Source organism: Danio rerio, chromosome 18 (genome assembly GCF_052040795.2).
Source record: "Danio rerio strain M-AB ecotype USA chromosome 18, GRCz13ab, whole genome shotgun sequence".
NCBI classification, from domain to species: domain Eukaryota; kingdom Metazoa; phylum Chordata; class Actinopteri; order Cypriniformes; family Danionidae; genus Danio; species Danio rerio.
The window spans coordinates 39,751,041-39,766,382 of NC_141038.1; the positions used below are offsets into that span (position 1 = coordinate 39,751,041).

A 15,342-nucleotide genomic window follows, 5' to 3' on the forward strand; every position below is an offset into this window, starting at 1 on the left:
AAAAAATACTATCAGACACACTGTGAAAATATCCTTGCTCTGTTTATCATCATTTAGGAAATATAAAAAATAAAAAAAAATCAAAGATCATATATATATATATATATATATATATATATATATATATATATATATATATATATATATATATATGTGTGTGTGTGTGTGTGTGTGTGTGTGTGTGTGTGTGTGCGTGTGCGTGCGTGTGTGTGTGTGTGTGTGTGTGTGTGTGTATGTATTATGTATGTATGTGTGTATGTATATATATATATATATATATATATATATATATATATATATGTGTGTGTGTGTGTGTGTGTGTGTGTGTGTGTGTGTATGTATGTATGTATGTATGTATGTATATATATATATATATATATATATATATATATATATATATTCAACATAAGAAATTAAAATATTCTTGAAAAGAGTGTATAAATAATGAGTACATTTAAATTTTTTAGGTGAACTATAACTTTAATTCTTTTAATATGCAGATCTGTAAAAGATTTCTGAAGTGTAATATAAATACAGACATTAGACCATATGTCCATTTACTGTAGTGTACAAGCATGCCTCATCCAGAGTTTTTGTGTGTGTTTGTAACTTGTATTCCTTACACTACAGGGACCCCACAAAATGTCCCCACAAGTATAGCAATTTCAGTCATATGCTGTATTTTGTGTGCAGGCCACCACTGTGAAGGACATTGGCACTGTGACCCCAGAGGGTCTCATCAAAGGTCATGCCTATGCCATCACTGAAACAGGCAAGGTATGAGCATAATGCACACACACATTGTAAGATAACATTCATTCATTTTCCTTTGACTTAGTCCCTTTATTTATCAGGGGTCATTCCACAGCGGATGAACCGCCAATTTACCCAGCATATGTTTTATATGTTTCACCTTCTTGCTGTTAGGCGAGAGTGCTAACCACTGAGCCACTGTATCGCCCTCTGTAAGATAATATTCATGACATTTTCCCCCTTTTAAATTGCAGTGAAGTATGTCCTAGATGTTTCTTAACAGTTTTAAAAGATTCATCCAGTTACTCTATTAAAAATAAAGGTACCAGGAAGAACCAAAAATGGGGTTTCACAGTGATGCCATATAAGAACAATTTTTTGGTTCCCCAAAGAAGTTTAATTCTTCAAAGAACTGTTTTTTCATAGATTTAAGAGCATTTTTCTAACCTAAAAATCCCTTTTCCACTACAAAAACCTTTTGTGTAATGAAAAGTAAGTACCAAGTACCAATAAAGAACCTTTTTGGAAGAGTGCAATAATTTATTTGAAATAGCCTTTGACACAAACCTTTGATTGTTAGCACTGTTTGTGTATGTTTAGGTCAAGAAGGCTTCTGAAGAGGTCTTTCTGCTGAGACTGCGTAACCCCTGGGGATTTGTTGAGTACTGCGGACCCTGGAGTGACAAGTGAGAAACCCTTCAGCAGCTTATTTTGTTCGCAAATAATTGTTTATTTTTACCTCACAAATAGATTCACATTTGTGTTTGTGTGTATGCAGGTGTAAAGACTGGGACTTCGTAGACAACACTGAGAAGACGAAACTTGAATTGGCCAAAGTTGAAGATGGAGAATTCTGGTGGGTGATGTAAAAAATATGCGTAAGGGCTTTGCACACTTGAAATTGTTAACACTGGGTCATCCTTAACCCTGGAGAAAAGGACCCAGAATGGGTTATCTGTAATCATGTCACTATACTGTATATACTGTACTTGATGTTAGCAAATAATTCTGTGTATTCAAACATTTAATTCCTAAACCAACATTGTAATGTTGCCATTCCTTAAACACCTAAAAGGCATTTAGAGACTGAATACATTAAGTATTTCAGATGTAATTTTGTCCCATTCTTCCTGCAATCAAGTCTTTTGGTTATCATTGTCTTATTGAAATATGAACGGGCATCCCTGGACAAGAAGACAGTGTATTGTGCTCCAAAATCTTTATGTACTTTTCAGTGTTAACAGTGCTGGTAACAGTCTGCATTTATTTCTCCCCAAAAAAACTGAAATGCTAATACACATTTCCACTGTGTGATGGTCCATCCTAGATGCCATCCTAGAGGGTTTCCTCTTGGCACAGTTCTGTTTTCCCTAGCGTTTGTGGATGTAACAACATATTGTGGAATGTGAAAAAGGTTCCTGGAATCTTTCAATTATGTTATGCACGATTGAAGGTGAAATATCCAAAAGTCTTCCTATCTTTCTTTGAGGAACATTTGTTTTTAAACATTTAATAATTGCCTCATGTTTTGGCAAACTGATGATCCTCAGCTTATCTCTGCTCTTAAAGGATTAGACCTTTCTTGCATTCTGCTTTTGTACCAAATCATAATTACAATCACCTGTTGACATCCCCTGTTTCAAATCACATCATTAACCAATTTACCAATAACCAGACAAAACATTAAGTATTTTGTGTTTATATTGTTCGCAATTAAATTCAAGTGAAAGTTAATTTGGAAATCACTTTTCTTTTAATTTGCATTTACCATATTGTCCTAGCTTTTTCTGATTTGGGACATTTTTACATAAAATGTCGCCACATACAGTCGGTTTTTAGCTAAGCTTCACAAGATGCACAAAGAAAGAAAACAAAGACAGAAGTACAAATGATTGAAAACAAGGAGTAAAGTAAGGCATATAAAAATCTCTAGATCACTCTAGTTTACATGCTTTCCTTATTTTAATGTTTTAATTTTCCATTTTGCTTGACAAAAAATATTTTTATGATGCTTTAACTTAAATTAATAAGATAATCAGGTTTCAACTAAATGTTTATAAGTTATAAATTCAAAGTTTAATTTAATATGTTAGTAAGATTGTTTGTTGTAAGTTGAGATGACTAGGGAAGAACTAAAAAGTTTAAAGCAGCAATTATTTTTTTTACAGTGTAGGTTGCTGACATGACTCAAATTACACATGTAAAATATGTTTTAGAACGACAGTAAGGGGTTAAGCACAGTGTGAAATCCCTGCAAGTGTCCAGTCTCTGCAATTTTCACTCCAGATGTTATGAGCAATAAAATGGCTTTTACTTGTTTAAACTAGATTTAGAGTATATATATATATATATATATATATATATATATATATATATATATATATATATATATATATATATATATATATATATATATATATATATTTAAGTACACTTTAAAGAAGAAAGGCACATTAACAATGTTTTGGTAGACTGAAAATCCAAACATTTAAAAACAGTACAAAAAAACATAATTTGTATGGGAACATTACCATATATAAACAAGGAAAATAAAAATGTTTGTTTGTTTGTTTTTATATATAAAGCACTTTTACAATGTAGATTGTGTCAAAGCCGTTTAAAATGTCTTTACAAGCTCACTGCTCTTCTGATTTAAGTGTTTGCCAAAATGGAATCAGTTAAATGCCAAGAATTAAACAATGCTAACTGTCACTGCAGTCTTTGCATTTCTTAAAGTAATCAAAGGAAGGAAGGGATGAAAGGAATGGAAGTTCACCCAAAAATGAATATTCTGTCACCATTAACTCAGCCTTAACTCAGCCTTTTTTTTTCCTTCTGTTGAACACAAAAGAAGATATTTTGAAAAATGTTGGAAACTGGTAACCATTGCCGATCATAGTTGGTTACCAGTTTCCAACATTCTTTAAATTATCTTCTTTTGTGTTCAACAAAATATCAAACTACTATCAAACTTTTTGGGTGTATTATGCCTTTAATAAGTCATCGTGTTCAAATCTAATCTTTGTTAACATTTATGTTTTTTCAGGATTAGCATAGAGGACTTTTGCAGATTTTATAATACAGTGGAGATGTGCAGTGTGGATCCAGACTCTATGTCGGGGGAAGAGAGTGAAGATACAAGCACCTCGTCCTGGACACTGAGCTTACATCAGGGAACCTGGGTCCCAATGTGCTCTGCTGGCGGCAGCCGACGATACCCAAGTAATCATATAATTGTTAATGGATATGTCTTATTAATATATTATAATATAGCTGCTTAAAATATTGTGTTCAAACACTGTTCAAACACCCACACAATCCTATTTCTAAAAGACTACAATACACATTGATTAATTAAACTGCTGACAACAGCACATTCAGATTTTCAGTCTCATTTAAATGGAATAGCAGTTTATATTTAAATAAATATGATGCTTAAAAAATAGGTGACTTTAAGCAAATCAAACAAAACAATTCATTGAATTCTGTTCAAGCGATTTGATCAAAAATGCTGATTCATCCCTTAATGAAGCTTTGAGTAAACTGCTAAATACATGCTAAATTTCAGCAGATAAAACTGTAAGAACTTCTAGAAAATTATTTGACTTGTATTTATCCTATCCAGAATCATGCAGCTATATAATATAATATAATATAAAATAATATAATATAATATAATATAATATAATATAATATAATATAATATAATATAATATAATATAATATAATATAATATAATGGGTTTTTTTTTTGTCCATAAAATTTTTCTTTTATTTTGAATTATGTGAACACAGAAAAAACATGCCATAGATGATCAGCATAGGGCTTGGGTTAGGATTCCTAATAAAATCCTTAACAGCATCCTTAGATCAACTGAACTTTTTTTATATTGACAAAGACTGTTAGTTCGTTTAAAAACTTTTTTCTGAATGTTTCATCTCGAAGCAGCGTGGTATTGAAACGCCATCTGGGGGCTCGAGCTGGGTTTTGACTTAACAAAACTGAAGCAATCACTGGCTTGTAATCAGAAAATGCTACCTGCAATAAACTAGCACTTACAATATTGTGAAACAAACCTCTAGAAGAAAAAATTAAATCAATTCGAGAAAGTGTTTTGTGTCTAGAACATAAATGGGAGTCATTTTTAACCTTCAGATTTATTATGCGCCAAAGATCCATCTTCCTGGTGTTACTAATCAAAGACTGTAAGGCCTCTGAAGCATATTTTTGATCAGCATTTTCAAAATGACCTGACCTATTTACTGAACAATCAACAACAGCATTAAAATCAGCGCCTATTATCAATTTGAAGTCTCTAGAAGAATTTTGGTGATTTGAGTAAAACATTTTTTTCAAAAGCGTTGAGTGCATAAATTCAGACAAAGGCAATGTCTCTTTTTTTCCATTTGCACATTTGAAACTAATATTCTGTCTTTGTTATCAGCCCATGAATCCAACAACTTAAAGCGCAAGTTGTGCTGAAATACAGTGCATCCAGAAAAGTATTCATAGCGCTTCACTTTTTCCACACTATTTTGTTACAGCTTTATTCCAAAATAGATTAAATTAATTTATTTCCTCAATTGTTGCAAATTTAATAAAAATAAAAAACCTGAAAAATCACGTGTATGTAAGTATTTACAGCCTTTGCTGTGAAGATTTAAATTGAGCTCAGGTACTTTCTGTTTCCACTGATCATTCTTGAAATGTTTCAGCAGCTTAATTAGAGTTCACCTGTGGTAAATTCAGTTGATTGGAAATGATTTGAAAAGGCATACACCTGTCTATATAAGGTCCCAGGGTTGACATTCTTCTGTGACGTTCTTGAGAACCTTACAGAAGGACAACCATCTGTGCAGCAATCCATCAATCAGGCCTGTAAGGTAGAGTGGCCGGACGGAAGCCACTCTCTGTCTGGAATTTGCCAAAAGGCATCTGAAGGACTCTCAGACCATAAGAAGCAAAGTTCTCTGATCTGATGAGACTAAAATTGAACTCTTTGGAATGAATGACAGCAGTTCCGTTTGGAGAAAACCCAGGCACCGCTCATCACCAGGCTAATACCCTCCCTACAGTGAAGCATGGTGGTGGTGGTGGTTTTTCTCAGCAGCAGGAACAGGAAGACTAACTAGGATAGAAGGAAAGATGAATGCAGCAAAGTACAGAGACATCCTGAATGAAAACCTGCTTCAGAGTGCTTTTGACCTCAGACTGGGGCGACGGATACTCTTCCAGCAGCCATAGCTCACACCTAAATCCTATAGCTGTGAAAATGGCTGTACACCATCACTTCCCATCCAACCTGATAGAGCTTGAGAGGTACTGCCAAGCTTGTGGCATCATATTCAAAAAGACTTGAGGCTGTAATTGTTGCCAAAGGTGTATCAACCAATTGAGCAAAGGCTGTGAATACTTATGTACATGGGATTTCTCAGGTTTTTATTTTAATTAAATTTGCAACAATTTCAAAAAATCTTTTTCACATTGTCATTATAAGGTATTGTGTGTAGAAATTTGAGGAAATAAATGAATATAATCCATTTTGGAATAAGGCTGTAACATAAACAAATATGGAAAAAGTGAAGCGCTATGAATATTTTCCGGATGCACTGTATAATCTCCACACCTTTAGACTTATTTATGATATTTTATGATTAGAAATCTGATTTATATCCTTCTTGACCAGATGAGTCCCCTGAAAAAGGCTACATTTACTCTTTGTTTACACAAAAAATCTAGAATAGCAAGACGTTTCACTGGATTATTCAGGCCCCTAACATTAGGGTAAGAATATTCAGCTTGACATCATTAACCATTTATAGAATAATACAAAGGTAAATAACAACAAACAAATTTGAAAAAACAAACTATGCAGAGAACATGATAGATTGTTTATAATTAGGTTTTTGCAGTAAAACGTCTGTTTTCCTAAATATGTTTCTTTATCACTTCACCATTTCCTACTCCTTTTCTATCCTGCAGAATCTTTCTGGAAAAACCCTCAGTATCAGATGATTCTGTCTGAGAAAGATGTGGATGATCACGATTATGGAGAGGGTGAGGAAGGAGATGACGGAGGGGATGGAGAAGAGGATGAAGATGTCAGTTTGTTACCTCCTGTGAGCAAAACCAGCAAACCGGGAGAGAAAAAGAAGAAGTGCACAGTGCTGGTGGAGCTTCTCCAGAAGTACCGCAGACAAAAAGATAAAGTCAACTTCCTCTACATCGCGTTTCATATCTATAAGGTGAGGAACTGACAGACAAATGTCAAGAAAGTGTAGAGATACCTTACAGCAAAAAATATATATAGATATGTTTTAAGGTACATGAATTTTAACACTATTTGTGTAAGTCTCAAGGGTTAGTTTACACAAAAATAAAAAAATTCTGTAGGTAATTAAGGGTGCATTCACACCTAGACTTTTGTTTTGGAACCTTTCTGCCCTGTTAGCACGGTTCGTTTGGCATATGTGAATCCAGCAATCGCGCTCGGATCCACGCCAAAACAATCGATCGGAGATCGCCTGAATGAGGTGGTCTCGGCTCGATTGAAACGAACTCTGTAGCGATTGATTGTAGTGAGAAATCGATACAAACCGAGCCCGGTTATATCACAGTGTTTTATGGATATGTAATAGGCATACGGCTATATGAATAGAGAATTATGAGTAGGGCGGGAGGTCATTCCAGAGATACCAAGTCTCCTGGTAGTTCCGGGAGTCTCCCACAAATGCACAGAAACTTCTGGATGCCCGCAAATGAGTGATATTCTGCGTCCCAATTCGCATTATTATACTGCGCCCTCAAAGTATGTACTGTTTTTGTGAAGGAAAAGTTTATACTTTTGAGTGAGCAACAGAAGAGTATGCAAGCTTTGGGACATACTACTTCCTCTTTAAAGGGCCATGAAACCCCCTCGTTTCAGCAGGGTGTTTTCACACCTCTACTTTGGAAAAAGTCAGAAAAGTGGGCGTGTCCAGCTCTGTTTAGGGGGGAGTGTCGAAGGAACTAAAGTGGGAGGGTGTGGGAGTGTCTATTTGGGCACGCGCGAGTTTCAGTCAAAATACTCACACACAGTAGAAAGTGATGGTGTTTAACCTACATGGACATCTGTAGTGGAATTATTTGCCAAATTATATGGTGGACTTTAACTGCAGTTTGGCTCTTTCATTCAGGGAATTCATTCATGCCCCTCGCGACACACGAGATATTTGATTCGAGGATCTGCTCTAAGCGTGTATTTTTCATGCAATGTTTGATACCGCACGGCGAATGAGAGAAAAAAAAACCTCCGCATTTTCCGGAAACTTAGATGCACACGGCAGGTAGCGTCAGAAAGTCGCGTGTGTTATTCCGGTCACTAAATGTGGTTAAAAACCCTACACGAGGTTAAAGTTTGGTTGTGGTCCTAACATGTTACGGTGCAATAGTTAACCTAGTTCGACACGAACAAACTGAATAAACAAAGAGCACTGGTCGCTCACTTACCAAATCTGTAGAGACAGGACAATCACCAGCAACTAGAGCCGCGTCTTTATGAAGAGAATACTAACATTACAAGCGTATCCGATCTCAGCGTTTGCAGATGAGAACAGCTCTCAGGTAAACAATAATCCTCCTTAGACACGTAAGTTATTGTTGTCCAGCGTCGCGTACACTGTTAATCCACACGTGAGTCTGAGCTCTCACAGAGAGAAAAAGAAAACGAAACTTAACGGCAGTAAACTATAAAAGCAACACTTCACGCTTGTTTTGCCAACACAACGTGGCGTCCATGTCGTGTAAACACAGAAATGAATATTAATGAAGTTGCACAATAGAGCTCGCTGATTGGTTTGAACCAAGCCTTACTCATGCATTAATGCAACACACTGTAAGACGTAATAAGACTCACTCTGGCACAGACGCCCAGTCTGCACGCTGGTATACAGGCTATTATGTCATGACCGTGACGCAGCTTCAAAAATTCGTTTCAAACAGGAAGTACGAATTTGCTTGAAATAACGCAAAAACAACCAATTTACACTTTTTAGTGAAATATAGGTGTCTTAATAGTGTTTTTAGCAGTGTGGGACACATATACGACTGTCAACAGCTCAAAAAATGTGTTTTGGTGTTTCGTGACCCTTTAACAGATCGTCGTGTTGCTTAGTCATGCCCCTTGTTAATCATCCACATACTATCCACATTTCTGTCTTATTTAATTTCCTAACTTATTGGAGAAGCAGCAGCAGGTTAATCACCCATTCATGAGTCTTTCATGCAGAGAAATCTCCTTAGGTCTTTGGGTAATTATACATTCAGTCGTTCAGACATCCCAACGCGTCTTTATATAAGTTTAGTATTGTTGTTGCAGATGAAATATAACATAGAACATGCTATTTACATATTTTCCAGTGGGCCAGACAGTCATTCAAACATCTTTACCGAAGCCTCTCTACTTGAGGGTTGGTCTTGCGCGTCCATCATGTTTGTAGTTTATTTACACTTTTCACACGAGTTTGTAGTTCTAATCGAATTTGCATCCAATGCGCAATGTATTGTGGCCAATATCACCGGTTAGAGTATGGACGCATCTACACTTAAATTTTTTACCGGAAATAGCAAACTATCCGGGAGCCTTTGGCATACTCTTTTCCCTATGCAAAATAAACTGTGAAACTCTGATTAATGTAAGGAGGGTTTACTCACACATAACTTGTTTTAGCTATTTTGGTCCGTTTAGAAACTTTGCCATGTAAACGCGAATCGCACCAAGAACAAAGTGCAGCAATGTAACAATTTTGATCCCTGATTCGGAACAAATGAATCGATTCACAGGTGTTAAAGCACCCTCAGATGTACTGTAAGTGTATGAAATTGATTATAGTATTATGATTATAGTGGGTAGGAACATTAGATTAATTCAGTGTATTTATTGCCAAATCTGAGCTAGAAATATTTTGGTTTGAAATCCAAAAAGGGCAGTGCGATCTGTATAAAAATATGATAGTGTGATTTTTCTGACTGATATTGCGATTGGATTTGTGATGTCATTTTGTGGTCAAAAGTGACCACCATAGGAAATGAATGGGTATCCAGACTATATTCAGACATAAGACATCTCCATACACACCACACTCGCTCACAAAACTCTTTTCCGAGCTTTATTTTTTGAGGATGTGCCGATCCTCCAGCTTGATCTAACGAGGAAACATAACAATTTTATGTTTTGTCAGTTTAGTGGCAAATTTGTACAAGGTCAGTCGTACGAAAATACAATTTTAAACAGGAGGCATGGCACCCAACCACACCCCTAAACCCAACCATCACTGGAGGATAAGCAAATCATACTAAATTGTATAAATGAGACCGTTATGATTTAAGTGAATTAGCCACTAAATCAAAAAGTTGTGAATTGCAATATGATAGCATTGGATCTTCCAACGTAAACCAACTTCCTGATGCAACGATGCATCATATCTTCACACAGACTGAACAGGTGTCTGTTATGTGAACCCAAATGTGAATGTATGTGTTTGTGTTTTTTCTTTCCTCATTTCATTCTTTTTCTTTCTTTATTTGGTTCACTCTCTCTCTGGAAAGAAAGACAGAAAGAAAAAAAAATATTTTGTTCCTTCTTTCATTTCTTTCTTTCTTTCTTTCTTTCTTTCTTTCTTTCTTTCTTTCTTTCTTTCTTTCTTTCTTTCTTTCTTTCTTTCTTTCTTTCTTTCTTTCTTTCTTTCTTTCTTTCTGCCAATATCCATTCAGCTAATCTTAATGGACTGATGGATTAAAATTTCAATTTCTTTGGTCAGATCCTGTGATAGTTAATTAAGTGAGCTGTCTATTGGTAATGATACAAAGTATTTTAATTTCTGTCATCTAATGATGTCATCTATTTTTATTTTCACTGCAATCATATTTCGTCTATTTCTATAAATTCATCAAAACACTGCTTTGAGACATTGTTCACAGTTAAAGAACGTTGAATAGAAATTTGGTGGTGAAAAAATCTTTTTTGTGTGTGTGATAATTTAAGAGCAGTTAAAACAAAGCGTTCAATTTTGACCAGGAACACTAAAGTAAAGGGCAGGATGTGAACACATCAGGAGGGTTAAACTCAGTATTATCAATAATGCTCGGAACATACTTCAATCAATATTTATTAAGTGTCTATTTGAACATGCATTTACATAACAGTTAATTACAAAGTTACAGGATTTATTGTGAGTTTTCAAAATCACAATAACCAATTACATTTTAATGTAATTTGACATGTAATACTAATCATCAGATAATTTACTGTGGTTTACCTAATCATCACAACAACATTACTCACCCTCATGCCATTCCAATCCTCTGAGAACTTTATTCATCTTCGGAAATGAAGATATTTTAGATGAAATCCTTAAGCTCACTCGCCCTCCATAGACAGCACTGTCACCGAGTTGTTCAAAGTACCGAAAAACACTGTCAAAACCGTCCATGTGAATTCAGTTGGTTCAACTGTACACATACAAAGCTCCCACAAGTGTTGTATTGACCATAGTAAACACACAGCCTAATCTGATATGCAAGACATAGGCAAACAAAGTCATTTAAATAACACTTAAAAGTATTAGAATTGAACACTCAACACATTAGAGACATGCAAGTAAAAACAAGAAATGTAGAAATTATAATTAGAGCTTAAAGTTCTGATGATGAGCACTCAATGTTTTGTAGACATTGCCATAGAGTTTATTCTGCAACCAAAATAAACGGCTGCAGCAGCAGTTAATAAAAAGGTTAGCTGTTGTGGAAAATGTAATGAGTAATTGCATTAGTCATCATGATGTAAAGATTTATATATGGATTCGAAAATATAATTAAGCAGACAGCTGCTCAGTCAAAGTACAAGGTAGCCAAAGATGGAAACTGATCACATTACTCAGAATTCATTACACCACTGTATAAAACAGAGTGGTGCCAGGCTTATAATTATGCGCCTAAAACACTGTCGAAATGGATTTACTTTATATTTATGTAATTCCCAATTCAGTGGATTTAGATTTAAAACAAATCCGCTTAATTCTAAAAATTAACAATGAATTGTGTTTAAAAATGGCAAATGAATGAATAAAATAATACACCGAACAGTTGTATTAATAAAGTCAGGAAAGTGGGGCCAGTTTTGTTTAGGTGGAAGTGTCAAGTAATTTGCATAAAAAGGGGATTTTCATTAACTACAGCTGATTTTCACACCAGCAACACAGACGCAGAGGAGACAGACAGTTACTATGTTTACATGGACATCATGATAGGAAATACGGAGTATGTAAAATAAAAAAGACTAATGCAAAGATTTTGAGAATCAATATTGAGTCCACCACATAAAACTATAGAATTTTTGTTTGTTCATTCATTCATTCATTCATTCATTCATTTAATTAAAATAAATAAGATTGGGGTAATGGATAAAATTACATTTCAAAATGGTTGTAGTGTTTAACAATATTATAGGTTTTACTATATTTCAGATTTAATGAATGCAGCCTTGTTAGGCATAAGACACCTCTCTCACACACTGCTAAATTATTTAATAATAAAATATAAATACAGTAAAAATATGATTTTAATGTGTGAGGAATATTTAGCACATATTTTTGATTTGTAACTTTGACTTAAAGTTTAAAAAAATGTTGTGTTTGATTTAATAATATATATCATTTTTACATTTAAAGAAGTCTCTGAATTGGATTTTGTGAACAAAGTACCATGATTTGTATATTTCTTTACTTTTAATATTTATTTATTTTATTTACTTATTTATGTGTGTTTATTTACGAGTTGCTTGCTTGCTTTTTTATTTATTAATTAATTTATTTATTTATTTATTTATTTATTTATTTATTTATTTATTTATTTATTTATTTATTTATTTGTTTGTTTGTTTGTTTTTTAATTTAATTTAATTTAATTTAATTTAATTTTATTTTATTTTATTTTATTTTATTTTATTTTATTTTATTTTATTTTATTTTATTTTATTTTATTTTATTGACTGATTGATTATCCAGCTCTGTTTGTGATCATTAAATCAATCAAATATTACATTATTAATGTTCCTGTAATTTTTTTTTTTAAATTGGGGTAATGGATAAAATTACAATTCAAAATATGTAATATCATATTCTGTTTAAAACTGTTATAGTGTTTAACAATATTATTAGTTTTACTAAAGTTTGGATTAAATGAATGCAGCCTTGACTTCACTCTCACACACAGCTAAATTATTTATTAATAAAATATAAATACTGTTACATCTATGATTTCAATGTGAGAAAGAAATATTTAGCAAAGATTTTAGATTTGTAACTAAAGCAGGAGAGCCCAAACTGTTTCATGTGAAGGGCCAAAAACCAAAAATCATTTAAAGCTGTGGGCTGAAGGTAAATATACCAAACTATATAACATTAAGTTGCCATTGGTAAAATTTAAAAATAAGTAGAAAATATTACTTTAAATAGTATTAACTAATGCAGTATAACTTTTTTAAATGGTAACTTATTGCAATTAAAACAAATAATCACATTTATAACACAGTGGAGTTTAATGCTAAATACATTAGTCAAACAAACTCTGCCTTTGACTTGATTTGCTCAATTAAGATTTACACCATTTAAGGTTACCAATAGGCCGACTTTGGCTCATATGTGGGCCCTGAAGCACTGACTTAAAGTTTAAAAAATGTTATGTTTGATTTAATAATATATATAATTTTTATAATAAAAGAAGTCTCTGAATTGCATTTTATGAACGAAGTACCATGATTTATATATTTCTTTACTGTTATTTATTTCTTTTATTTAATCATTTACATGTGTAGTTGCTTGCTTGCTTGCTTATTTATTTGAAAACTCAGACCCTTTCTGTCAATTATTTGCATATTTAAATTCCTACTAATTTGCAGTTCAATGTTCAGCAAATGTATCTTTTGTATTTCCTGCTTGTCTCACCTCTTCATTTTGTCTTTCAGGTTCCCCCTGAGGTAAGCAGTATGTCATCTAGCAGCATAAAAATACACATACAAAACACTTTTTTATACGGATAAACAAACAAACACATTCACACAATTTACCATCTTGTCCGTCTTCAGCTGAAGGACAGCCCTGGATCTCTGGATCAGCAGTTCTTCTCCAGCAACCGTGCGATTTCTCGCTCCGGCAAGTACCGCAGCATCAGGAGCGTCTGGAGGAAAGTTCACCTGGAGCCCGGCAGTTACGTCATCCTGGCCTCCACTTACAGACCCAACCAGCAGGGGGAGTTTTTCCTCCGCATTTACACCAAAACTGGCAACATACAAGGGTATGCAGAATCACAAACAAACATCAGCTCTGAGTTTTGATTGCAGCTTAATGCTGTTCAGCGGTTAACTATGTGAAACTTTCAAATCTGCTTCACAGCTTTCAGGATTTCCCCTGCACCAACAACTACTCTGCGGTAAGACTTCTGCCGACAGAAAAGAGATAAAAGAGGCGATTCTATAGTTGAAGTAACATTTTTAACATTTAATGTTTTTATTTTTTTTTTAAATAAGATGTTTATAGTCATATGAATCACAATATCATACAGGCCATAAAAATATAGCAATTTTTGGATTAAATAGTTCTGTGTTGCTCAATTTAGTCTTAATTAGTCATTTACATAATTTTCCCATAATGTATTACTGTGTAATCAAAATATTGTTTTTAAATTTACTTTTGGTATTGTTTTGCTCTGAATAATCATCCTTTATAATTCTTACAATAAACTTATTTAGAATTTGTGTTTTAAAAATATGTTTATGTATTTATAGATAGATTTATATTTTATTTATTTAGATTAATCTATAAAAAAACTCTGGCCTTAAATCTTGCATCTTTCTGTTATACCGATACTTTGTCGTCAAATAGGGTATATGCCGAGCTAGTGCAGTTCCCATGCTGATACACTTCCGGTGACCTGTTATTGTGAACTTTTTACCATTTTATACGGTTCCTTATACAGCATCGATGTTGTAATGTCATTAAAATACATTCAGTTAAATAAACTTTAGCATTTATTTAGTTGTTTAAGCGTAAAACGAGACAATAAGCTGTTTACTCGCACGCGCCCGTCAGAATCGGCAGGCTAACGCAGAAGCTCAATTGAATATACTGGGGTAAAATAAATGCTCATATTATTGACCTTATTCTCCGCAGACGAGCGGGCGCTGCCATTTGAATCTTTTTGGCACGAGACTTCCGGTCTCATTCACTTCCATTCATTTTTAGACATTAAAAACTGCTCGTTTCGCTTTTTGATGTTGCAAACTGATATTGCCTTGTTATATTATTCTACTTGGTCTGTATAGTCATGCAAACATTTGTTTGTAGAGCAAGTAGTTTGACTGTTTTTTGCCGTTTATTATTCCTTGTCATTTCTCCCATAGGCGACTGAAACGGAAGTTCTAAGACAATCGCAAAAACATGCGCACTTCCGCATTTTAGAATAAGGTCAATAAAGATATGGCGGGGGAAATGTAATTTAATGCAGTGCTTCTTGTACAATCTGAGACCCACTTTAAAACAGATATCACTCAACTAG

The 15,342-nt window shown here is 33.9% G+C and overlaps 1 protein-coding gene across 1 annotated transcript in view; it reads left to right on the forward strand.

Moving 5' to 3' along the window:
- capn12 (calpain 12) overlaps window positions 1-15,342 on the forward strand; it is a 63,393-nt gene that overhangs the window by 22,754 nt on the left and 25,297 nt on the right. Inside the window, 7 exon segments of the mRNA NM_001083063.2 lie at window positions 694-777; window positions 1,354-1,439; window positions 1,532-1,609; window positions 3,800-3,975; window positions 6,736-6,998; window positions 13,874-14,082; window positions 14,181-14,217. Of these exon segments, the coding sequence (NP_001076532.2) occupies window positions 694-777; window positions 1,354-1,439; window positions 1,532-1,609; window positions 3,800-3,975; window positions 6,736-6,998; window positions 13,874-14,082; window positions 14,181-14,217 (933 nt within the window).